At 35.8% G+C, this 26,029-nt stretch overlaps 1 protein-coding gene across 1 annotated transcript in view; it reads left to right on the plus strand.

Moving 5' to 3' along the window:
• The window catches only part of USH2A (usherin), a 374,258-nt gene that overhangs the window by 181,687 nt on the left and 166,542 nt on the right, over positions 1-26,029 (plus strand). The window contains exons 32-36 of the mRNA XM_041477027.1: positions 4,439-4,598; positions 5,084-5,255; positions 9,446-9,593; positions 16,831-16,982; positions 20,716-20,878. Of these exons, the coding sequence (XP_041332961.1) occupies positions 4,439-4,598; positions 5,084-5,255; positions 9,446-9,593; positions 16,831-16,982; positions 20,716-20,878 (795 nt within the window). The remainder of the gene's footprint in view (positions 1-4,438; positions 4,599-5,083; positions 5,256-9,445; positions 9,594-16,830; positions 16,983-20,715; positions 20,879-26,029) is intronic.

A 26,029-nucleotide genomic window follows, 5' to 3' on the forward strand; every position in this document is an offset into this window, starting at 1 on the left:
TGTGGTGATTGGAATTCTTTGGCAGTTTTTCATGTTCAAATCCTCTCAGCAGGTTTTTTGTTGTTGTGCTGCTAACAATCCCTTGCTACAATGTTGGTAGATAATTTTCCTTTGAATATAGCGATGGGGTAACTACTGTCTCAATTATTTTCCTGAGAAACCATGTGAGGTTCCTTGCCCAAGTCATATGAAAGCTTACCAAGGCAGCACGTTGTCATTTCTGGTCCTTATAGTAGTTGCCTGAAATAAGGGAGAGTGGAAATAGAGAGGAAGAAGCGAACAAGAAGGGTGTGTGGCTCTCTTGCCGTAAATCTGAATATAATAAGAACGTTAAGATAGTTACAGATAAAATATTACTATTACTACTGTGTTATTTTTGAACTGGGATGTATTCTGACAACTAAATGGGAAAGCTTATGTTTTGTTAAATCTTTAATTTTGTTTGGGTTTTTGTTTTTGGTTTTTTTTGACTGTACTAATTATGTTTTTGTACCTTTTTTTAGTAACATCTCTCAAATCCCATGCTAAAAGTGGCACTGTAGTGTTGCATATTATCTTTCAATGACTACCCATTAAATTTGATCAAAGCAAGTGAGTGTTCTTATTGACCATGCAAACGGGGTCATTCTTTATTCTTTCTGTCTCATGCATCGATTGTGCTCTCAGGACTTATGCAGGTAGTTATTAGAAACTGGAGAGATACCAACCACTATAGTTGGTTAGTGTGGGAAGTTCCAACCACCCCACATATCCAATAATTGTAGTGGTATGCAAATATCTATTTTAATGATAGTCACTACAGTTCAGAATTCTCTTGCTGATGTGCGAGTTAGAAAATTATTTAGTTTGTTTGTGTTGCCTCTGAAGTCAGAGAGATGAAAAGGCAGGTTGATCCTTCCTCTCCCTCTGCTCCACCTTTTTCTTTGGGGAAAGTAAGTAATGGGTTTAAAACAGATATGTGGGATTTTATTTTAGTTTTCTTCCTTTGTTCTGTTTTAGCACGAAAAATGCAAAATTATTTTTCTGTCTACCTTCCAGTTTAACAAGATGACTTGAGGGAATCCTGAACCCTCAAAAAAGGATTCTTTTTATTTGTCTTTTTGTGCTTTTAGAAATTAGAACAGTAGAAATTAGAACAGTACCAAATCCTGAATTTAAGGTTTCTTTCATCAGTGAAGTTCTGTAATTTCTAGGCTTAGCTTTACATTGGTAAGAAATAAGTGTTTTCAGTGAGTAGTTATTGGAATATTGAAATAAGAAACATTTGATCTTTAAATTAAAATCAGGGAACTGGAATTATGGAACAGATTGGGATATAACCTGATCAAGCAAATTTTTAAGAAAAAAAATTCAGGTTTTTCTGTAGGTTTAAATGGAGTAATTGTGTCCTTACTGGTTGGTCTTGTAAATTGAGATCAATGAAATTCATCCAGCAACAATATAAAATCAATTGTAAAATAACATATAATTCACACCCTATATTTTAAATTATACTTTGTTTGACATTAGTCACTACGTTTTCCATGCACTGGGGTGCATTTTCTTGTAACACATTTCCACGTAATGCTTGTGGATCTGTTTCTAATGTGTTTGAGAGTGATCTGTTTTTCATGTCCACAATTGCCTACATTTGATCTTATGCAAATTATGCAATCAAGCAAATGGAAAGCAAGGCATTGTTGCTAGAGGACCTTGACAAGCAGTGGCTTTGTAGTTTTAAGAACCTCCTCCCTCTTTCAAATTCATGTTTGTATCCATAGCTGTTTGAATCCAGTGATCCATTGTGAAACACTTTGAACTTGAAATAGGAAAATATCTCCCAAATTAGGTTGTGTTGAATAATTATAGTGATTATGATGTAATATGATTTTTATTGTTCAGTTTGTCAGTTTCTGCTTCTAACCTCTTAGAAATACTGCCTTCCCTATATTTTCTGGCTCATCCAAACTTTGAAGTCTATGGAGAGATTTTAATGATGCCAAAGCTCCTACCTTGAATGACATTGCTAAGCCTTGAAATTCTTTGTTTTCTTCTCCTGCTTACACAAACGAAAATTTTCTTTTTAGCCTTTATCCTACCTAAATCTTGGAGATTCCATTGAAACTTTCTATTTAGTAGTCAGAATACCTTGGTGTTAGTAAATCAAGATGAGCAATAAAGATTTTCTTTGAATCTGGTGACATACTGCTTTTTAAACATATTTTTCAGCTATTTTTAAAACTCTCTTATCCTTTCCTCCCCTTTCAGTATGTTTATTATCTGATCTCAAATGATCTCTGTGCTCATATGTGCTGCATTTCCATTCCTTGCTGTTATTTTTTTTAAACCTTACATGTTTCCCTGTCTTTTCTTCTTGCTTTTTCCATTCTTGGTACAGAGACACACAAGGCAACTTGTAGTCAATTGTTTTTTTCAGGGAGGAAAATAAAACATTTTCCCATCTTCCATTCTCTTACTCCTTGAAAAATTTCTTCCCTCTTCAAATTACACAAGGTATTTCCACAAATGTATGCCTGCCAGTAGTCTCATCAGCTACAGTCTGCATCAAACCCTGCACTGAGGGAAAAGAGTGATCCACCATAAACAAAGGGAAAAGGAGAAATGAACTTTTTCTTTTCCCTTCCCTTGGGTTATATTCACTCTTCTTGGTGAAGCCCTACCACATACTTTCAACTTTGAGAGAAGAATGCATAATCAGTATATAGGAGGTTATGAATTATACAGGTTCCGTGAATTGCTTTCATCTATTCATTTTAGGATTGCTGAAAGTAAAATCCTTCTGGTCACTTGTTTGCCCACCCACAACATGGAATATGTAATACTTGTGTCACAGACTTTGAGCTTCATCTGCATTTTTTGTGGCTTCTCTTATGGCAGCTGCAGGGAATAAGGGACCCAGGAAGGTGTACAATAATGAAAGCAATGCAGCCAGTGCAGTACATGGAGTTTCTCTGCATGCTGAGCCAGCTTGAGCACCTGCTCTGGAGTGTGCTTTCCCCCTCTCACTGACTTAAGCACTGCTTAACCCTGGTAGAATCAGTCCCATTATGTTGATTAAACATGTCACTGTTATAGGCATTCACTTGATGATTTTTTTTAGCTGCAGCATTTTTTTTTAACTCACACTTTGCCATGTGCTCCATGGAACAATAACACTGAGTGATACAGTATTTTCAATAAAAATGCACAAGTTCATTCTCTCCTTACACAGAGTGGAGCAAATAAGAAGAAATTTCATTCCTGCAGGAACTGAAGGTGTTATATGAGGGGAAAACTAATGAGAGAGAAGTTGGGTCTACGACATTTTTGCTTTGGTGATGTCTTTGCCGTCCAACCAGAATTCTTAAATTTGTGCTCAAAAGCACGTTGTAAAAAATATAGTTTGATACTATTGGGTTCTGAAAGCACTACTGTTTATTGTGTCTTACAAAAACACAGGACTTTTCTGACATATTGAAAATGTGTGTCTATTGAATAAACATTTTGCCTGTATACCTTATGCTGTTGCCAACACCAATTACAGTTGTCAACTGTAAATTCCTTCTTAAAAGGAAAATTTGATTGTTTAAGTCTAAGATTTGTATTTTAATGAAAAAGGAGATTGGAAAATACTAGAAAATTATGTCTGCATTACTTTCATGCTACAATTTTTCTATCAAACATTCCTTTATTAGTATAGGGAAGAATAGATGATCTTTTAGAATATTTACTCAGCAGAAATGATACATTTTATTCACCATTTTCTGCAGTAATTGAAACTCAAGATAGCTTCAAAATTAATAACTATTGAACAGTTTTGTTTTCCTATATCATTAGATGGGTTGTCTTTACTGAAATATGTTTTATGAATGTTTGGTGTTCGTGCAGCCAAACAGGCAAAGAGAGAAGGGATCAGTATGAGTGGTGGCAACAATAAGCTTCATTTGTGTTTATGCTTGTAGGGAAATCTGCATGGAGCGAATTGTTGTATGTATCGATGCTTGTCATTCTTGTTTCATACAGCACATTTAAAATATATATATAATGCAGCTGTGTTAATGAACCTGTACTTGTTTTTTCCATTAATTTAATCTGATTTGATTTAATAATCTCAAAGGTGTTCATTTGCCACTGTAGCAAATTGATGTAGTATGTAGCACCTGAAAATCTAATTTCTTTTTTTTTTTTTTTTTGGTTGGTTGTTGTACGTTCTGGTGTAAATGGAGTACCCTGGGGTTATCTCAACCTAAACACACCTCACAGATCTATGGGTAGTCAAAATTCGCAGTTGTCTGCTACTAAAGAACCAGTACCTATTCATTCCTCTGGGGCAAATATGAAACATTTAGGAGACACTGGTCCCCTTTTCTTTTGATTTCCTAAACTTACTTCATGTCTGAAAGCTATAGGAAAACAAATTAAAATGAATACACCAATTCCTATTCTTTTTTTGCCCTAGATTTGGCAGTTTCCACACCACACCAGTTCCTGCTCACTGCGTGCACACTTGCTGGCTGTGCAAACAGTTCCCAGGTCACCTTGTTTACAGCACAGCTGCCACCATCTCATGTAGATGCCCCAGTCCTGACAGTTTTGGATTCTAGAACAATATATGTACAGTAAGTAAGGATTTCTTCTTTCCTGACAACACAATAGTGCATCAGTTATTCAAGAATTCCAGTGAGTTCAATCAGGGGAAGGGTTTGTGACATAAAATTAAATTTATTATGATTAAATGCATAGAAGTGATTAGTTTAGTGGTTCTGTGAACCTTCTGATTATCACTTGCCAACTTAATTTCCATTTTGTCTTTACGCAATCAGTATAACCTACATATGGGCATAGCCTCTGCAAACTTCAGTGCAGGAAATGTTCTGGTGATATGCCCCTTTTGTAGCCCCTGCTTTGTGTGTAATCATTTATCTACTGAGTACAAATACTGCATTAGAGGTATGGCTTAGATTTATTTTTATGATTGCACAACTGGGTTTTCAAATTCTCAAAATAAACCTCATGAAGTCCTCTAAACAAAGACTTACATTTTTTAGCATGGTCTGAATCTTTATTTGGTCTGATCTTAATTATATTTTGCTTTTATTTGCAGATGGAAAGAACCAGTGGAAGTAAATGGAATCCTAGATCGCTATATAATTTATATGGCCACCAATGAGCAGAATTTTACGAAGTGGAATGTAATCTATAACAGCACAGGACTTTTTTTGGATTTTACTATTCCACAGCTTTTCCCGGGTACTGAATACCTCATAAAACTAGCTGTAAGTTTTAAAGATGTAAAGAGGTTAAAATGGTGAAAATGATTCTGACTTTGTTAGCATCTTAATATTTAATGGTTCTTGTGTCCACTTTGTTTAACCTCTTCTTCGTGAAGCTAAGGTGGGTGAGCCATCCTGAACAAAAGTAGGTTTTTTTGTTTCAAAACAGATTCACAAAAATGTGTATATAATTTAAATACAGGTTTTCTTCAAGGATAAGTTGGATAACTAATAAAGAATTGAGAAGAAATATATGAAACGCTTTTAAAATGTTTCCTTGAACACAACTTACAAGAAAACATTGAATGTTTTTAAAAGTGTCAACCTTTCATATTTTGTACCATGGTAATTTGTTCTTTCATCTTAAAATTTGTATGTAGAAGGAAATAGCAGAGAAGAAGAGTTCAGTGTAGAGAAGCAGTTTGTGTATTCAAAACATTTTAAAATACATCAGTGTTTTCATTGCATGTCTTTATCATTGGTTTTCTTTTGTGATGAAATAGAACAGCTTCTTCACTAACAAAGCTGAAAATATGTGGATAAAAGGAGGGGATTGTCCCTTGTTTTAAGCACACTGTTCATTTTATAACAATACCTATATAAGGATATGTGCTTTGATAAATGCCATAGAAAAATATTCTGCTCTTGATTATGAATAAATTTACATTTATGTAGACTGGATATGCATTCATTTTTTCTTAACATGCTCTTGAATGTTCTAAATATTATACCACAAAAAATAATCTACCTTCAGGTAATGATAAGGATCTGACTTGAACCTGAAAAAACCCAAGGATATTCAGTCTAATTAAAGCTTAGATTCATGTTGAAATTAATTCATTTGTGCCTAGATATTTCAATGTAGTAAATTGCTTAGCATATATAATAGCGCCATGTCCAAAACTAAGACACTACTTAAAAAAGCATTTTATGCCTTGGTTTTTTTATTTATTCTTTATGAAAGAATTTGTGCTGTCCTTCACTGTGCCACAGCTCTTCTCTGCTCCTGCCTAACTTCTGTGCATGGGGGCACAAGGAGAGAGCATGAGGGAAGAATTAACAGCTACAATCTGGAGAGAACCTGGGACTGCTTCTTTTGGTGGCTCTGCCTTGGGATACAGGAGGAGGTGTTGTGTGGATGTTGGTTTTGCTTCATCAGCGTGTGCAGATTTCCTAGAAGTTACCAAATAAATTTTTAGGAACCTTTTGCTCTTTATTTCTCATTTCTTTGTAAATTTTTTATCTCCCTTAATATTTGCATTTAATCAGAAAGTAGGAAAAGATAATTTCTTCTAGTGACAAAGATAACCAGATTTACCTGAATAAAATGCAGTGGTCTGTGATAGGTGAGTTAGAAGATCTAAATGTCCTTGCAGCTTTGAAATGATAAAAGTGCATGAAATGCTCAATATCTTTGAGGTGTGGTAGCTTTCTTAAAACATTTGGGTCCATCATCTATAGAGCTAGTTAGACTGGTTTGAGAGGAATGTACTATTACAGGTTTAGAAGTTATGAAGATTAAACATGGCCAAATGTATACTTTATGAAAGAAAAAACTCCAAACATATAAAAAGACCAACAAAAACCAAATCCACAAAAATCAATATCAAGTATACACACCTGGAAAAAGAAATTAAACATTTAGTGTTTCATATATTATTTAACTGAATTTCAATAAAGCTTAAGAATAAAAATACCCCAAACAACCGTCAGCAGTGGAAGATGTAACTAAATAGGTTTTGGGGTGTTTTTTTTTTTTTTTTTTTTTTTTTTTATTTTTTTTTTAATTTTTTTTTTTTTTTTTTTTTTGGGGTTTTTTTTTTTTTTTTTTTTTTTTTGTTAGAATAAAATATTTCTATCAGCTAGAACCTTTTTCTTTCCCTTGTTTTTCAGTTCCTATTAACTTTGGTTTGTATCCATTCAAAAATTGAGTTTGGTTTCTGTATTACCAAAAATTGCAGCTTGAGCACAGGAATCAGGAGCCTCACAAGCAGAACTTTTCAGCACCTCACAGGTTGTTGCCTTTAACTTTTGTATGAAAGGTTAATGTTACTACATTGAAAAGAGTTAGAAAATGTTTATTTTTGCATGCTGTTATCAATTTTCAGAATTGATTAGTGCCATTTAAATGAAGCAATTTAATTCATAAATGAGTACAACAGGTTTTGTAAGCAACTCTAATGCTTCTTTCCTAAAGTAAGAAGACTGACTTTACTTGGTAGGGTCATGTCTCCATGGATTAGTGCAAAGGAACTTGTTTTTCTTCTGTTCATGCTCTAAGCTGGGTGAGTGTGAGACAGATCAGTCTGAAAGCACATGGAAAGTTGAAAGGCTGCCTTTAGCAGCCAGGGTGTCACTCTTCTTTGTATGACTGAGTTACTTTTGTGATTGAACTGTTAAGCCGATATCTCCTCAGGACACTGCAGTGTGGGTAAACTGGCTCAGGTCCTGGGTGGGGTGTTGGTATGTAGTGTCATCAAACCACAGATGTGGTTTGCATCTGTCCTTTGGCTGTCCAGTTCCTGTGGTATTTTTGCAAATTTCACCTGAAATCTGTTTCTCAGAGTGACAAAAAGGGAACTCAGTCTGGGTGGAGGTTTTCATGGCTTTGAGCATCACTGGATGTGATTACCAGATGTCCAGTCCATTTGGATACCCTGATCTAAAATCCCACTACCTAAAAAGCAGATGAGCTATCTTTTGCTGATTTTCATTAGAAGAACCAGAAACTTCATGTCCCAAATTTCAGAGATACAAAAATTGAGCTGCATGAAATTCAAGAAATAAATGAATGGAAAGGCTGCTGTTACCAAGCCCTTAAATGAAATGCTCTCCACAGCTGAAGTAAGCCTGGTTGAAATTAATTAGCAAGTCAGTAAGGAGTAAATGCAAAAGAGGCCTTCCAGAACTGCTCTTTCTGGCTTCTTCATGAAGCCAGTGGAAGTGGAATCATTCCAAGATTATTCTGCTTCTCCTGGAAGGATAATTTTCTTAAATATTTTACTTACCAAAATGCTGGTGGTTACCTGAGCATCCATCTAAACTGACACCATTTTTGGGGTTTTTTTTATATACATTATCATGTTCAGAGTAATTTTTCAGACATTCCCAAAACTGAGGTTGCATTCTTTCTTCTTTACTTGGTAGTTCAGACTGAACATGGAGTCATTCTTTAGTTGTATTGGGAATGTAATTGCCAGTTATATCAAAACAATATGTATGAAAGACCCTCTCATTTACAAACAATACTTCTTTTTTACCCTTGGGGTCAGTATACAGTTTTGGAGGGCATAGGGAATATGTTTGACTGCTCTCTGATTTGAAAATCAATGGGAAATGGGAAACTGAAGCTAATCCTTTCAACTAAAATATAATAGATTGAGAGAAACATTTTATTCCTGGAGATCTGGAGAGAAAGGTTATTTGTGTGCTGATGATCCACTTGTCCACTTAATACATGGATAACTTAGAAAAACGCAGATAATCCTATAAGTTTTATGTATGTCCAAATGTAAATATTTGTTGAATTCAGGTTTTGATTAATTTTATTATTAAACAAAACCCTAAAAATAAACAATAACCTAACACAAAGAATCTTTAAATCCAGTATCAATATGTATATTTTTGTATGTTTTTTAACATGTGTAGTCTTGTCATCAGCATTAGTGCAAATAATTGGCAGAGCATCACATAGACCATAGCTGTGTGCATGTAAAACTTTAAAAGCCTGTTATATGGAGCGATATGCACTTTTGCCTGCACATTGTATTATTTCATTTCCAAAACAAAATATAAAAATTGTGTGGTTAACATTTTGTTCTCTGGCAACTGAAATACAAATTATTTTACTTTATGTTCCATAAACAGGTAGTAATAACAACTAACACACACTGGTTTATAATGGGGTGTTTTTTCACTATTGTAATTGCACATGCTCTGAATGCTGTTGTGAAGTAGAGAAAACTGTTTTAGCTATAGTATGCCTAAAAACTAAGTATCATGTGTTATTATACATCCTCTTGTTATTTAAGAAAAGAGGTAAACAAATCTATGCTAAGAAAAGGGTCTTACCTGAAAATCACAGGCTTACCAAGTTTAGATGTGGAAGAATAATGAGACTTAGGCAAAAAAAATTGCTAAAATTATTGGTACTACACTGAAAGGTGTTTATTTGTTCTGATTAATATTTTAAGGCTTGCACTGGAGGTGGGTGTACTATAAGCAAAGCCAGCACGGCTATAACAGATGAGAGTACGCCAGAAGGGGTTCCTGCTCCAAAAGCCCAGTCATATGCATCTGACTCCTTTAACATCTCCTGGACTAAGCCTGAGTATCCGAATGGTAAGTGAACTCTTTTAGCCTCAAGTTAAAAAGATGATTAGTAAAGGTAAATTAATATTCTAAATGGCAGCTTATATGTGGTGCTTAATTTTTAATGATCATTTTAGCACATAAAATACCTGAGATAGTATCATTGTCTGCAGCTGGGAGATTGTGGTTTTCAGCCCAACATGCAGTTTCAGTGGCTCAAAAGTGCTCCCTTTTGATAGTTCTTGTGTACTGCATCTCATTGTTCAATGTTTTCCAGGACCACTGAGCTGAAGAATAGGCATTCTTGAAGAATATCAGTCTAGGATGTTAATTTCACCCTCCAATAAAACATTAATTTCTTTTAAATTAATTGATATGTAATAATAATTATATTTGTGTTCTGCATATTCATTATATAGTTTTACATTTCTATGACTGTGACAGTTAAACAATATATTTTCTTTTGTTTAGAAATGTTTTCCATTTTGAAACATCCATGTGTAAAACTTTCAGACAAATGTTACTTTTCTGTTGGGGTTGTATGGTGTCATTTACCTTCGATTCACTCTGATTTTAGCAGTTTAGATCACTGCTAAACACATGATAATAGAATCGGAGTGATGCTATGTAGGAATCACTAAATTTGAAGTATCAGAAATGTTTTTCTTTATTGGGTCATTATATTATTTCAATATATAGAATTATTGTTCCCAGTGGTTTCACATTAATTTCATTTTTCCTGCAAGTTTTTCCCCCAGTTTCAGTTGTGATTAAGCACATCCTACTTGTTCAACTTCACTAAAGACATTTTAAATTATTCCCCCAAAAGTAGTGATTGTATTCTGTAAGGTCTTACATTAAATTTAGAAAGAAATAAGAATATGTTACCTGTTAAATAATGTATTTGATAACTTATGGTTATTTGTATGGAGTCATTGTGGAAGATTTTGCTTCCTAATCCCTTAGAAACTTTCTAACCCTGTCTCTAAAATCTCATCAACATGTGTGGCAAAGGCAAGGAGGCAGGAGAAAGTGGAAGGGGAAGGGATGGGAGGGGAGGAAATGGTGAGGAAGGTCATATATGTGGCTTAGTGCTAAAGAATGAATAATTTTCCCTGAAATAGGCATTTTTTTATACTTAGTTTCAGGACCTGATCCTGTTATCCTTGCATTGTGGAAAAAAACCCAGTGTAGAGGGTGGTTTAACTAATCAAATAAATGTCAATGTATATGTCCACATGTGTTTTTATACATGCATTCAACAGCACACGATAAAGACTTAGAGTTTAAGAAATAAGTTTTGGCAAGCTTCCTTTAAAACAGCTAAAAGCTGGGGTGCATGACTAAATTTGGAAATTGTAGCTTGTTAATACAGCATTTACTATGTACAGCTTGGCTCTCCTTTTAACTACAACAAACAACTTGCTAGGGAACCGCTGAGGGTGTTGGTGTACCCTCAGGAAGTTTTCAGATGTTTCCAAATTGGGTGGGAGTGCAGGGCAGGAAGGCTCTGCAGAGGGACTTGGGTAGGCTGGATCACTGGGCTGAGGCCAATGGTGTCAGGTTCAACAGGACCCATTCTGGGTGCTGCCCTTGGGTCACAACAACACCAGGCAGTGCCACAAGCTGGAAAGCCGCTCAGTGGAAAAGCACCTGGGGGCGCTGGTCAACAGTGGCTGAACTGAAAGAGCCAGTGTGTGCCCAGGTGGTCAAGAAAGCCAATGGCATCCTGGTCTGGATCATCAATAGTGAGGGCAGCAGGACCAGAGTGATGATTGTTCTCCTATACTCAGCACTGGTGAGGCCACACCTCCAATCCTGTCTTTAGTTCCAGACCTCTCACTATAAAAAAGACAGTTCTCAGCTGAGTCTAGAAAGATGCTGGAGCACAAGTCAGATGACGAGCAGCTGAGGGAGCTGGGGGTGTTTGGCCTGGAAAAAAGGAGAAGGAGGCTGGGGGGAGATCATATCCCTCTCTACAACTGCCCAAAAGGAGGGTGTAGCCAAGTGGGGATCAATCTCTTCTCCCAAGTAACAAGCCATAGGACAATAGGAAATGGCCTCAAGCTGTGCCACCGAGGTTCAGATTGTGTATAAGGAAAAATTCCTTCATGGAAAGGGTTCCCGAGCATTGGAACAGGCTGCCAGTTGAGTCATCATGTCTGAAGATATTTAGAAGATGCAAAGATGTGGCACTTTGGAACATGGTTTAGTGGTGAATTTAACAGTGCTGGGTTAACAGTTGGACTCAATGATATTCAAGGTCCTTTCCAACCTAAATTATTCTGTGATTTATCTAATATCATCTTTTCTCATTCTCCAATTTTCTATTTCCATTCTTTCCCCATTTTCTTGAAAATACTTTTTAAAAAACCCAACAGCAAATAAGCTCTAAAAGTCTTGACTTAGCAAGTGCTTAATCAGGAAGGTTCACATTGTTCAGTGACTTTGTTTTGCTCATTCTCAACACATATTTTGGGCTGCCTTTTGGCCACATAATTTATAATGGCTGTGTCAGTGTTTTAAAACTGTGTAAGAGGCTGAAAAATATCATAGTTGAGAAGAATAAAATTTGAGAAAGACCAGCAGAAGGTACTTAGCTACTTTCCCTAAAACTTTCTTTCTACAGCATTCTACTGGTGCATTCTTGATTTTTCTGTATTTTTTTCCAAAAGCTTAGAAACTGTTTCCTGCTTTGAACTGAGTTGGTTCAAACCTGGTGTGTTTCAGGCTGCTAAGCAGTGCTTTTCAAAAATACTGGGCTTGGCTTTGTTTCAGGTGGAAACCTCAGAATTGCAAGGATTTGCATATCACAGATTGTCATCTCCTTATTAGATCTCTGGGGCCATTCCTTTCCCTCCTGCCTCCTTTCGTTTGCTGCTGCTTGACAGATGATACTGTTCATTTCCATGGGCTGAGGAGGCTTATCAGCTTCTAATGGGTGTGTGGGCTGGCTGGGGTTTGGACAGCACAGACTTTGCTATGCCCTTATGATATATATGGGGTCCACCTGCTTGCCATGAATTAGAAAAAAGTTAAGGAGAATTAAAATGCTACCCTGGAGGTCAGAGGTGGCAAAAAGGATTAAAGGCTACATGGCTTCTTCGTAAAGATGGCACAATGAGGGGAAACAAGCTTTGGATACAGGAGCACCTAGGCCCGTGTTGTCCAGATGTAAATATCAAACTTCAGGGCTACAGATTTTATTGAATTTAAGGCTTATTTACATTATATAGAGGGGAAAAAATATTTCATAGAAAAATGGGAAAATTATACGCATAATTCTTTGTTGAAAGTTGCTTAAGAAATATCATTTATGTATCAAGTAGAAAACAGACTTTTGGAAGGTGGCCTGTTTAATGTATTTGAAATATCGACATTTTATTTTGTCTTATTTTCAATCCAACAATAAAATGGGATGGGATGTGGCCCGGATTCTGCAACTCTACATTTATCTGTCACATATGTATGTAGATAGTAGATAGTATAGGCAGTATTGATCATTTAGATGAGGGCAATGTATGGAGAGGCTTGTGAAATCATGTGTCATCAGATATTCTGCTTTGACCTTTCATTATTCTAGTGGCCTTAACAAGCAATGATCTCTTTGTCAGAGCACATCCATTATAATCTTGCCGTATAGTTTGAGATCTGCTTTTTTAAAATACTTAAAAATTTTCCACTGAAAATTTTCCTTTTCAATTCTCAAAACTTCACTTTATGATCATGTTGTAGATAAAATCAAGTCTAAATCAGGACTGTATCTTCCAAAGCCATGTGAAATTTTAATGGAAAATATTGGGTATAGTAAAAATTGATTTATAAAATTATTCCGTTAACTAAGCCAGTACTTGCTCTTGCAAATCCTTGTGCTTATGAAAGATGACTGGTGTTTGTAGTCAGTGAAACTGATGTAGGTAAAAGTATGTTTGCTTAAGATTTGACCTGTAGATTGCACCTCAAGAGTAAAGTGCTTGTATTACTTTGGATTCAAAACCTCTTTAGTATCTTGAATATCATTGACACATTATATGGCCTCACCCAGAGAGGAGAAAGGAGGAAGAAGAAGATGACTTTATAGCTTTCTTCAGTTTAATTTGCATTCTTGGATTTCTTTTAGAAGGTGAAACATAATTGTATGTACTATAGACAATAGAGATTTTGTCTTCAGTGAAGTCAAGATTTGACCTAGATGCCTAGACTTCATAATTATGAAGAAACTGCATCTTTTCATAGTGACCACATGTTGCTCATGAAGCCTTGTAAATCACAAAAAATGTCCTATAGTCTTAAATATTTTATGTGTGGTAAACTTCAGCAGTATCTAGCAAGTCTCAGGAAGTTTGTTAACTTTGGGACAACTTTAAACTTTTTTGTATGTTTTGGAAGCCTATACTGGTGAAATAGGGGGGCAGAGTACTTATCCCTGGTAAAAATAGTTATTGTCTTATTTAGAAAAATGGCTTCATATCTCAAAAATGGACTCTTAGCCCTTTTCTTCGAAATGTACTTTTTTTCTTTCTTTATGTACTGTAGTTTTCTCCATCAGTGTCCTACAAGACAAAGGCAGAAGTAAAATCAAGAGGTAATGGATCAGATTTTTAGGGACGATCGTTCTCTGACAGTACCAGGAGAACTAACAAAAGCTGACAGAGTGAGCAGCAAGCTGCTTCTCAAGTGGGGATGCTGCACAGTGCTGTGGCTTTAGGAACTCTCTAGAACATTGATGCCAAGTGACCTGATTATGATTTATGCTCTTACCCTAAGTATCAAAGGAATTAATAATGATTCATTAGGCACTGATCTGGGCTCCCTGGTGACCAGTGACAGGATCCAAGGGAATGGCCTCAAGCTGTCTCAGGGGAGGTTTAGGTTGGATATCAGGAAAAGTTTCCTTGCCCAGAGGCTGGTTGGGCACTGGAACAGCTCCTCAGGGCAGTGGTCACAGCACCAGCCTGACAGAGTTCAGGAAGTGTTTGGACAATGCTCTCGGGCACATGGTGTGACTCTTGGGTGTGTCCTGTGCAGGGCCAGGGACTGGACTTTGGTGATCCTTGTTGGTCGCTTCCAGCACAGGTAATTCTATGATTCTATTCTATGATACTTTAAAAGGGTTAGTGCTACAGGTATAGTGGGTGCTTAGAGTTATCTCAGTGTTTGACAGTTTTTCGCTGTAAAACACATCCTTAATGCCAGCATTCACATTTTCCCTCTGAGATAAACAAAATATTTTAAAGTATATACCCATATATAAAAAAAAAATTGTTTATTTAATATAGGAAAAATATCAACCATTCATGTTACTGCTTCACAAGCAACTAGACACAGAACCACAAGGGATTTTTGCTTTAGGAAGCCTGTCAAATGTGGTAAGATTGATAGCGTGAAATTTTTCAGGACCTCCTCCTACACACATCTCTGCTGTCTGAGTTGAGTTTAGCCTCTCACTTTTCTAGAAGAGAAAAGAATTGAGGAGCATGTGAATCACTTCACCATACTCAGCTCTTAAGCATATAAATCTTTTGAAGTAAAATTCTTCAAATCTCACCTGAAACAGTTGTGTGTACACTTTTATTTATAATGCAGTTCTCCATTTTGTGGAGGGGAAAATATTTTTTCAATTTCACATCAAATCTTCCTTAATGTAGTTTCAAAAAATTAATTTTTAAGGGAAGGCATGGTGAACTGAGCTATAGTTTTACAATAGAATTTGTCTTTTATAATGGAAGGATTAGAAGGCATCGTCTGAACTGAAATCCCTTCAAATAAATCCTATAACTTTGCATTTATTTGCTTCAAGATTTCTCATTGAAATAACTTTTGAAAAGGGAGATTATTCAGAAGTGAGAAAGATGGCAGAATAGACCTGAGAAAAAGTACTCCTTTGCTCAGTTCAAAAGTCTAAGCAAATCTGTTGTATTCCATTTTGTTTAAATGGTATGCTGTCACACCCCTCCGAAATGTATAGTATATTCTAAGCCTGTGGTCCTGCCCTGAACCATCCTGTATCTGTCATCCCATTGGCCCAATGTGATTCCACGCCCACTTCAATTCCCCTCTTAAGCTGCGCTATAAAATCAATCGGGCTCTTAGCCCTTCCTCTCTCTCAGCCTCTTCCCCTCTTTTGCCCCTTCCCTCCCCTCGGCTCCCCCCCTTCCCCCCTTTTCCCTCCGTAGCCATGCTGTTCCCGGGGTTGGGACCCCAAATAAACCTTCATCTGATCAGCACCCTCAGAAGCCGTGTGGAGTCTCCTTGCCTGCCTGCTGCTGCCAGCCAACTCACAGCCTAGGGGGCCCTCTGGGGACTCCCCGGGGTGCCCCCACCCCACCACGAACTGCAACACAAATCTGTAAAACTAAGTCTTTAGTTCATTAAATTCAAAACACTGTAAAAGATTTGTTCTCCTACCATGTACCTCTGCAAGAACAAAGTTTTAGAATTCCTTATAAATGCAATGAGCAATCCCTTGTAATTTTAGTTAGTAATAGCTGGTTCTACTAGAAGGACCATTCTTTCCTCTGTCTAGAAGTCTTGCTAATGTTTGAGTTTCCAAATATGTTTTATTTCTGTAGATTGAAGAGGCAAGGAGTAGTTTACTTCAGGAATTTTTCTACAGCATATTGAAAAGGAAACAGTAATCATTACTCTTTTGTGATTTCATTAAGAAAAATGGGTAAAATTTTCCAACCACCCCACTCCTACCCAAATTAATGAAGTATGTAGTTTGTTGGCAAAGTGGCAAAAATCTGAAGTCATTGTCATAAAGAATGAGTATGAAAAAAGTGTTTTATGTGACAAAATTACTTGTTACTGATTCATTGTATTTCTAGTACTGCTCTGAGTTGTCTTTCCGCATTTCAATTATTTTGAAGATTTTATTTCTAAGTCTGAAGCTGTTAAAACATGAGATGTTTTTTGTATTGTTTGAAAAGCCATATGCAGAGTAGACTGTAAACCAGAATTGCCTCAGTTTCCCTCATTCCAAGGTGGTGTTGGCTGCCACTCAGAAACAAGTTTGTTAAGGGGTAATCTTTGGAATAGTGTAGTTGTTTAAAGAGATGCAGTGTGCTTGTGAGATTTTCAACAGTTAAAGATGGGAGAATATGTTTCTTTTGAGTTTTACCTGCCCAGTCATGCTAAACAGTATCTGCTCAATTGTAAACAGTTTGAAATACTATTACTACTACTCTCTTGGTGTCTATAGCATTAGTTTTCTTCTAAATTCTGTAGCTTTTTGGTTACTGAGTGCTCTCACATTGTTTTATAGGTATTATTACTAGCTATGGATTGTACATGGATGGTGTTCTGCTGCAAAATTCATCACAGCTAAGTTGTTATGCTTATGGGCTTGCTCCTTGGAGTCTGCATTCCTTCAGAGTCCAGGCATGTACTGCAAAAGGTTGTGCTTTAGGTCCACTGGTGAGTACCTTAATTTACATTCTGGGAATGTAATAAATGTCAGATGACAGTGAATATCAGAGTAAATGGTGATGATTCACTCTGGGCAGTACTAACCCATCTGGCAAAATGTGACATTTAAAAAAAAATTCCTGTTTAAGAGCTGCTAAAGATTCAATAGGTCATTGTTAGGCACCATTCCAAAGTAGAACATAGGTACAGTGAAGAAAGACAAAAACGGAGGCTGAAACACACATTATTGAAATTAAATGGAGTTATTATGTTTGAAAGGTGCAGGTGTGCTTTAACCAGATTTACAAGGATGTACATAAAGAAAGAGTTACTGTTCCAGTAATGAGCAAATTTCTAGCTGCTGGACCGAGAGGACTAAAGTTAATTTGAGAATTGCAGAAGCCAGACGTGGCAACAGGAGCAAGGAAAATATGGTAATTCATAAATCTTTCGAATGCAAGTATGTGATCAAAATATTATACTGGACAGATTTTAGCAGTCTTGTGTAACACCCCATTTTTTCAGGATTTGAGAATACAGGAATGTTAAATTTGACAAATTTGTGAAAAACGGATCTCCTGAGGCTTTTTTATTTTGTTAAAGGCTTTTGGACATATAGCTGAACAGATAAATCTAGTATGATTTCACAGTATAGCTGATGAATAACTAGAATCATATCTACTGTGTTTGGTTTTGTTTAAAAGCATAACCGAGAAGGAGGCCTGTGTTTATTCTGGGATTTAACTTTTTGTTTAATTCAGCTTTATTTTTAGGCTTCTAAATTTGGTAAAAAAAGGGGGGGGGGGGAAGAAAAAAGAGGTTTGGGAGGATTTTGTGGTTTTCTTTCTATTTTTTCTATCACAATTTATTTTTTATCAGGAAAGAACTTCCAGGTTTTATTTTTATGATGTAATTTGTTAGTCACGTTTCCAATATTATTTCCAAGATTGTTTTCGTTCAAATGCCAGTAATGTTTTCTCTCTGCAGAAGACAACTGGACTTTATAACCATTAAACATATTATAGCTTGATCTATTTGAAGAATATTTCCTCTTAAAAGCTTAAATGGCTTTTTGCCAGTTTTTCTTGTACATTTTTTGCAACTTCACGTACACCCCAAAAGCAAACCTTGTTTTAAGGTACTTGCTGTGCAATAACCTACTCTGTTGTGTTGGTAGTGATGCTTAAGACAACTCATTACCAAACTTTGCATATAGATGAAATATGTAAGATTTCAGTACTACTATCCTATCAAATAGGCTTCAAAAGGACAGAAGAGAACACCACTCTTGTTACAGTTTAAAAAATATTTTTAGTAGTCTTTTTTGATGACTGCACTGAACTACAGACTCGTAAATTGACTTTTGGAACAATTCAAAAGGGTTGCTCTAGCTGATACTTGTCTGCATCCCATGATCAGTACACAAACTGTTTTCCAGAGCCAGTGATCCATCTCTAATCACAGGAATTGAAGTACATCTTGATTTAGGCTTACCTAAGTGCTGCCAGGCAATTAAAGCACTGGATCTTAATTTGATTTTTTTAAAAAAATTTTTCATATCAATTACAGAGTAAATCCAACACTTAAAAAAAAGAAGAAAAAAAAGAGAGAAACCTAATGTTTTGCCTCTGGTCTAAATAGTATGGGAAACATTTCTCAGCAGTAAACTGATATGCTTCCAGCTATTTTTGTTCCTGATCTTGTGCTTAATGTGCCCTAATCGATCAAGGAACATCATGTGACATTCCCCTAAATATGGAATTTGTCCACCTTATATTCCTGAAGGTGGCTCTGAAGATCTTAATTAATTATGAGAGCATTAGCTGTTATTCTGTTTCAAAAACTTGGTTTTGATCAGCTTAGGTAATTTTTGTTTGACTTTTTTCTGTGACCATGATTTATTTTTAAGTGAGATGCAAATTGTTAAGTAAATTAAGAAGAGCTGCATTTTAATGTCTTCCTATTACACCCAAGATACTGTTTTTGTCTGTTGTAATTGTTTGGGTGTTTTGTCCCTAAAGAGGAGAAAAAAATGGGTTATTAAGGGCTAGTGTAACCTGTAATAGATTCTTCGAGAATTAAAGAGAGCTTAAAGAGAGCTCAAATTATGCTAGTTTTGAAATGTATAAGCTCTTGTAAATGTCTTATAAATAAATGGAAATATTCAACACTGAATATTTCTGATCCCAACTCACAGCTATTAAATTTAAATTTCAGGGTTTTAGTAATATGTATGGTAGTACTTTTCCCAATATTATTATGCCTATTCTGTGATTTGGTGTCACTTATATGATAGCAGAGTTTTTGCTTACTAAGTTATTAGTAAATATGTCTGAAAATACCACGGGGTGGTGTAAAATAATATTTAGAAAAATAAGTATGAAAAAGGTTTTTTGTGCCATATGTTTATATAGCCCATCATAAAGAAAAAGCTAAAGACATAATACAGCTGTTGCAACTGTTTAGGACATGATACAGATTGCTACAAATTTATATTATTTAAAGATTTTTTTTGAATCTTCTTCGGTAGAAAAACATAATTGTTGTTAATTTCTTCACATTTTTCACGTTTCTGATTGGAGCACCTGCATTTAGGAGCACTTTACTGGAAATTATTTTTTTTAGAAAGCACAGTTTAGTCAAATCCTTACATAAGGATGTTTTTGACTAAAATACCTAAATAATCAATGTGGCAGTGATCTGATAAATCTATGAAGTACTTGTTTATCTTTAAGCATTTACTTTATCCTGTTGGCTTTACTGCAACTTATCACTTACTTTCAATATGAGAAAGTGTATAAATAGAGAAGCACATATGGAGGTATTGATGCGTATGGCACTTGTAAACAATAAGCTGTCCAATCTTTACATCTGAAAAGTACAACATTCATGTTTCAAGGACAGAGAAAATATGTTTGGTTATTTAGATGACAGAGCAGGTGTGGCAGATTAAAAATAGCATTTATTAGCACTCCCATGATCCTGCAGCTGAGAGGCACTTACAGAGGTGTGAAACCATCTTATACCTTAGAAAACACCAAATAAATAATGTAGGAGAAACAAAATTGTCGCTATAAATAACATAATAACAAATTACTTTGTTCCATAGCACTGAATGTTTACTACACGTTATGAAATTTCAGTAGTAAATATCTGGAATATTGAAAAAGTATTCATTTAGTTCTATTACAAATCTTTCATATCCAGTATATTATCCAACTCTTTTATATTTTATTTTCTCTTAAAGATTTACTTTTTATTGCAACTTAATTTTATTAGGTGAATGTGGAAGTTAATTTAGGGAGCAGCTAATATTCCAGAAAGGAATTTTTGTCTGTCAAATATCTGTAATAATTTACTACAGTGTTTAAATGCCTGTTCCTTACAGTTGCTTTTTAAATGCAGAAAGAGAAAGTTATGTGGTCTTCTATTGCTGTTTCCTTTCCTTGCACTGAGATCATACATCCACATGAGGTGCAATGGTGTTTGCAAAAAAAACAATCTTCCATTCTTTTCCACTATTTGTTTCCTGTTCCTTACAGTAGTCTCTATTTAAAGTAGGTTTGTAGCTGGACATCTTCAAACAAATGTAGATGAAAGGACAGCAACATGCTTAAAAATTAGGATGCTGACGGTGTTAGTTACTTTTTCTTAATTAAGAAATACCTTTTCATAAACTTTTCATCTCTCATTCCTCCTCTGTGACTATGGCACCGAATTCCATCTTCTGTTGAATTTACAGGTAGAAGCTCGGACCATGGAAGCTGCCCCTGAGGGAACGGTTGATGTATTTACTACTGTTGATGGTTCCAAAGAAGTTCAATTAAAATGGCTTGCCCCAAATAAACCTAATGGAAAACTGACCTACACCGTCCATGTCACTGGTCTGTTTTATGCTGATCAAGGTATAGTCTTCCCTTCATAATAAGTCTAGTGATAACATTGATATTCCATTTATTTTAAAAAAATTCCTTTAGCAGTAAATTTTTCTACTTTTTTGTTTTTCCATGTGCAACTGATTATTCTAGAATTATCAATTTTTATTCTTCAAGAACTGCTGCTTTGATTTATGGTGCTTTACATTTGTACAAACACATAAATTGGTAAATAAAGATAAGCTCTCTGCACTCATTTAGACTCTAGATATACACACAGAGTCTTATCTTGCCACCTTCTCTCAGATAAGGAAGCTATGCTCACAAAATTTCTCTTGATTTGCTTATATAAACCACTCATGATAGCTGGTCATAATATGGTTGATCATGGGTATAATTTGAAGAAGAAAAGGAAAGAAACCCAACTCTATATCTGTATCATAAACAGACTCGACATGAGATACAAAAGCCTGACAAGCAAGAGTTCCTTGTTAAACTTATTGCATTGCAGGTTGTTCTTTTGCTTCCACTGGCGTGTGTTGCAGGTTGTTTCCTTTTTCTTACATCTTTTAAATTTAAACACAGCAATGTGGTCTTGAGTTAAAGTATTGCTAAATCAGAGTAGGCAAAGTTAGTGATGTCACCCCTATGTAACAGCCTGAGGCACTAAAGAAGGCAAATGGACATTTTTTCCAAATGTATTACAAAACGTGCATATTTTTTAGTTGAAAGTAGGACACCATGTCCTCTAATTATATAAATGTAAAATACCTGGGCAGTGAATAAAAATGAATGTTCACAAAATGAGTATGAGCATTTAATATGTCAATTTGAGCTATTAAGCGTGCTCTAAGGTATAATAAATAATAAAATATTGTACACAAGTAATGTTTATGGATCATACCTAACAATGTTGTCATTAATTTTTAGTGCACTTTAAACAGCATGATTGACATTAGGCAACTATAAAAATGTTTTCTTATGAGTATAATATGAAATTGTGGCTGAAAATAATGTTTGGATGACATTTAATCCTTCTATGTACTGTTCGCAATTTTAATCAGTATTGTAAATGCAGTAACAGATAGAGAATTGAATCACTGATGACTTCATAACTCGCCTCTTCTTTTCTGCTCAGAATGAGAACAGTTTTTTGCTTCCAGTACTGGTGCTAAAGAGAACATAGCTCCTGTAATTGCTGTCCTCTGCTAAGTAGTTTATAGATGAACTTGTTTGTGCGCTCTTTGGAGAAACACGTTCACCGAGGAGGGTGACACGTGGTAGGCAGTCTCAGCTGACCCCTCACAAAGGCTGTTGTGTCCCTTTTTTATGCAATGAAGGCTTTGATGTATTCTGCTGTGAAGCACTTGTAAGATTATGAGGAGAAGGAGTGATGATCAATATAAAAAAAAGGAGCAACATTTTGGCTGGACCCGTGACAGCAGAGCCATTTCCGCCAAGGCAGCAGGGTGAATAATGCAAAAGCCATATTCCCCTTGTGTTTAATCTTGCATTGTTTTTGCAAAGAAAATTTCTGCTTGCTTTCTAAGTCATGTCATCCTCGGTTGTCATCCCGTCTCTCAAACCATCAAAACGGTATTAAATGTTGCAAAGCTGTGCAGCTAGAGAACTTTCAAAAGTCAGAACCCATTTGCAGAGCAGCCCTTGTAGAAAATGTATTCTGTTCTCGGCAGAATTTTTCTTCAGTTCTTTCCACTGAGAAGTTTACTGATTTCTCCCAGTGGAATCTGCTGGAATTTATCGGTTCATGGTTGGCAGTCACAGATTAAGGTAAATGTCGATCCGTAATGACCCTCTACATGTTAGTATTGCAGTAAAGCTGGGCTTTTATGTCAAAGATATCGGAGAGGGAGCTATTACACATGACAGGGGTGATCAAGGGACTCCAGACCAAGGCAAGCATTATTAAATATTGACTAGTTCTGTGATTTATGTAGAGCTGGAGGAAAAAAGTGACTTTTTAACCATTATATATTCTTCAGCAACGAAAACCAGCCATTTATCTCCTGCTGGTAATAAAGAACAGAGTGCCTGCATATTTTAGTGGAGGGGAAACCTGGCCTTATAAATGAGATGGACTCTTTCATGATAACATTTCAGTTTGCTAATTGCCAAAAGCAAAACAGGCAAATTGGAAGCAATTATAAGAGTTGACTTGAAGTGCCTGCTATGTTAGTTCAACTCAGGAGAGCCGGGTGGTGGTGGAAGAATCATTGGGGAATAGAACCCAGAAAATTTCATTACATTTGTTCATTGTTGCTGAAACTTTGCTTTGCAATGCTAAAGAAGTTAAGAGTGTTTCCCCTCAGAAGTCAGAGCTCTAGCAATTGACATTTAAGCTGGCTGTTTTGGGGTTAGGCAGGAAGGAAATTAAGCATTAATTCATCAAGCTTATATGAGACATCATCTGTTCACAATATTTACACAAAGTTTATTGAATTGTCTGATGGCTAATTGGTATTTTCTTGACATAATGAGCAACTGTATTTCATCCTTTGCTGCAATGTCTGTTAAAGAGACAGGGATTAAAATGTAAAAAGGGGAGAGGGAATTCACCTAGAAGGTGAATATAAACATCCAAATGGCTGCATCTATCACTCAAATTAGTGGTCTGCTCAGCAGTACCTTAAGTGTCAGTTTGGGAAGCAGTGACGCCACTGATACTAGGTAATTTTTGTGTATACATCTCTCAAATGAAAAATCCTTAAGATAATTTTCATTAATAAAAACTCAAGCTTCTTGTAGGAATGTGAATGTTTAATAGACAAACACTATTTCCCAAACAATGCAGTCACCTTCTCTTATTAAGAACAAATTTAACTAACTTCTGTTGTAAAACTGCAAAGATTGTTAGATGTAAAAATAATATCTATTATTAAGGAAGGGGAGATATAGGAGATTGTCTGACCAAGTCATTCTAGTCCATGACATGTTTTTATTTGAAAATAGGGATACTCAATAGGATTCTCAATTATATAATTCTAAGAACTGCTTTAAAAAGTCCACCAGATAGGAAGAGTATTATGAAAAAAAAGCAAACATATTTTGGCAATATGTTTATGAAAAATTAGTATTTTTGTACTTTACTTAGATATCTGTTTTGAAATAAAGTAGAATTAGAAAGGATTCAAGCTAAAGGAACTTGAGTGAATATTTAAGCATATCAAGACATCTTGCAGATGATTTGATGATGTGGGGGTTATTATGTATCATCAAAGTGGATTCATTATATCAGTATCTTTTTCAACTTTAGCTTAACTATATGGGGCCTAGAAGGTCTACCTTTGAATCTAACATATCTCCCTGGCCTTTTTTTAAAATTTTATTTTGACTTAAGAAATAGTATGCCTCTGAGGGATGGATTTAAGAGATACAGACTTCTTTAGGAGTGGAAATCCTTCTGCATAAGTATAGCCCCTGAACAGGGCAAAGGATTCCACAATGAGAGTGCAGTTTTTTTCTAATGCACATTGTATTTCTACATTTTTGCACTGCCATCCCTAATGTATATTGTGAAACTGCTTGATGTGTTGTTATCTTATCAGTGCCCTACTATAGCATATGGTATGTTAAGATAGCAGGTCGATGACATGGAAGGTGTTTAAGTAATGTGTAACTTAACACTTTCTCTGTCATGAACCTGTTATTCCAACACTGTAGAGGCACCAGCTGATCTCATGCTGAATATTCTATGGCCGTGTCTAGGCTTAGTACCTTTCCTTGTCCTGTTCCAAATCTTTCAAATTTCACATACCTATGTCTCTATGTCTGACTGACTTAGTATTTGATTACTCTGCTTTTCCACCAAATGGCTCTGCCATTCATCATGTTCATTTAAGATACCATATAACTTTTCATCCATCTGCTTTTAAAAATATGCGCATCTCATAGCAGTTCAAGGGAGCAGCCTGATAGCTTATTGGTTATTTCCATGTTAAAACTAGTTGTATTTAATTCTAGACCTTTTTTTTTTCCTAATAGGGCTTAAGTAATTTGCAAAAAATTTCAAGTTGCTGTGGGATTTTTTTGGAATGGAAAATGTTTATCTTCTTACAATAAAAACAACAGTACTTCAGCAAAGGACACATTGTAATGAATAAAAGCAAGAGAGAATGTTTTAGCTGTAAAGCGTCTAAATTCTGACTTTTGACTTAATTCTCACTGTTGATTCCAACATAAATGTTTTGTAATGCATAGCCTCTTTTTTCCTTGCTGTTTAATTCTGTTACTGCTGATACTTCTTTCATTTTAAGATGATGGCTTGGCAAGGTGTTGGTAAATAGTGTGTACCTGTTAACATTATCAATAACCAATTGAAAGTCAAACAAATACTATCACAAATTTATGGAAAAAGTCATTGCAAGTGTGAAGTGTAGTTCAGCAGGTGATAGTTTGGATTGTCTGACAATGGAGGAGGATACTTATAATGGATTTTTCCACAGTTTGGCCATGATTTAACAATGCATTCAGGGGAAACACCTGTATCAATTAGCATTAATTTTTTTTTAATTCAACTCTTCATTTTTCTGAAAACCTTTCTCTGTGAAAGTACTTGTTAAAAAACTGGAAGGCGCTTTATTGGGGCTGTTTCGCTTTTCTGTTCTGTATAGGTATGTTCTAGATTTCCAGAAAAGTATTTGTTTCCAGCAAATAGCATATGGAGATCAAACGGGACTTCAGGAATTGAGGGCTCTCTCCCAGTTCTGCAGTGCTCAGGCATTATTGCTTGGGCTCAATACAATGTAATGAAAAGTTGCTTTGCCTCAAGTCATTTGTGAGCCTGTACCTGCTTGGGAGGAGCCTTAAAGAGGAATTTGTTTTGCAGTTGGTTATTCCAAGCCATAGAATACTGATGCTACCAGAGCACAAACAGCTTTTCCTCTTCAAGAGTAGTTAGAGTTCTTGTTATCTGATACACTCCCAATTCTCAGAGGACTTGAGGGGAAAGAAAGGTGACAGAGTCAGGCTTATTTCCCTCAAGTAGTTTCCTCATTCACCCCTATTTATTCTCAGGTTGGTTCAGATAGAATACAGGGTCATTTTTAATTGCATCTGAATGTCTGAAATTAAGTTCTAGGACAGGAAGAATCAGGTATTACCTCTTTTCCAGAGGAGAGATTTGGAGGAAATTCTTATCTTCCTACTTCTGTCAGATGACTG

The sequence above is a fragment of the Pyrgilauda ruficollis genome, unplaced genomic scaffold, assembly GCF_017590135.1.
Source record: "Pyrgilauda ruficollis isolate IOZ18807 unplaced genomic scaffold, ASM1759013v1 scaffold4, whole genome shotgun sequence".
Lineage (NCBI taxonomy): Eukaryota > Metazoa > Chordata > Aves > Passeriformes > Passeridae > Pyrgilauda > Pyrgilauda ruficollis.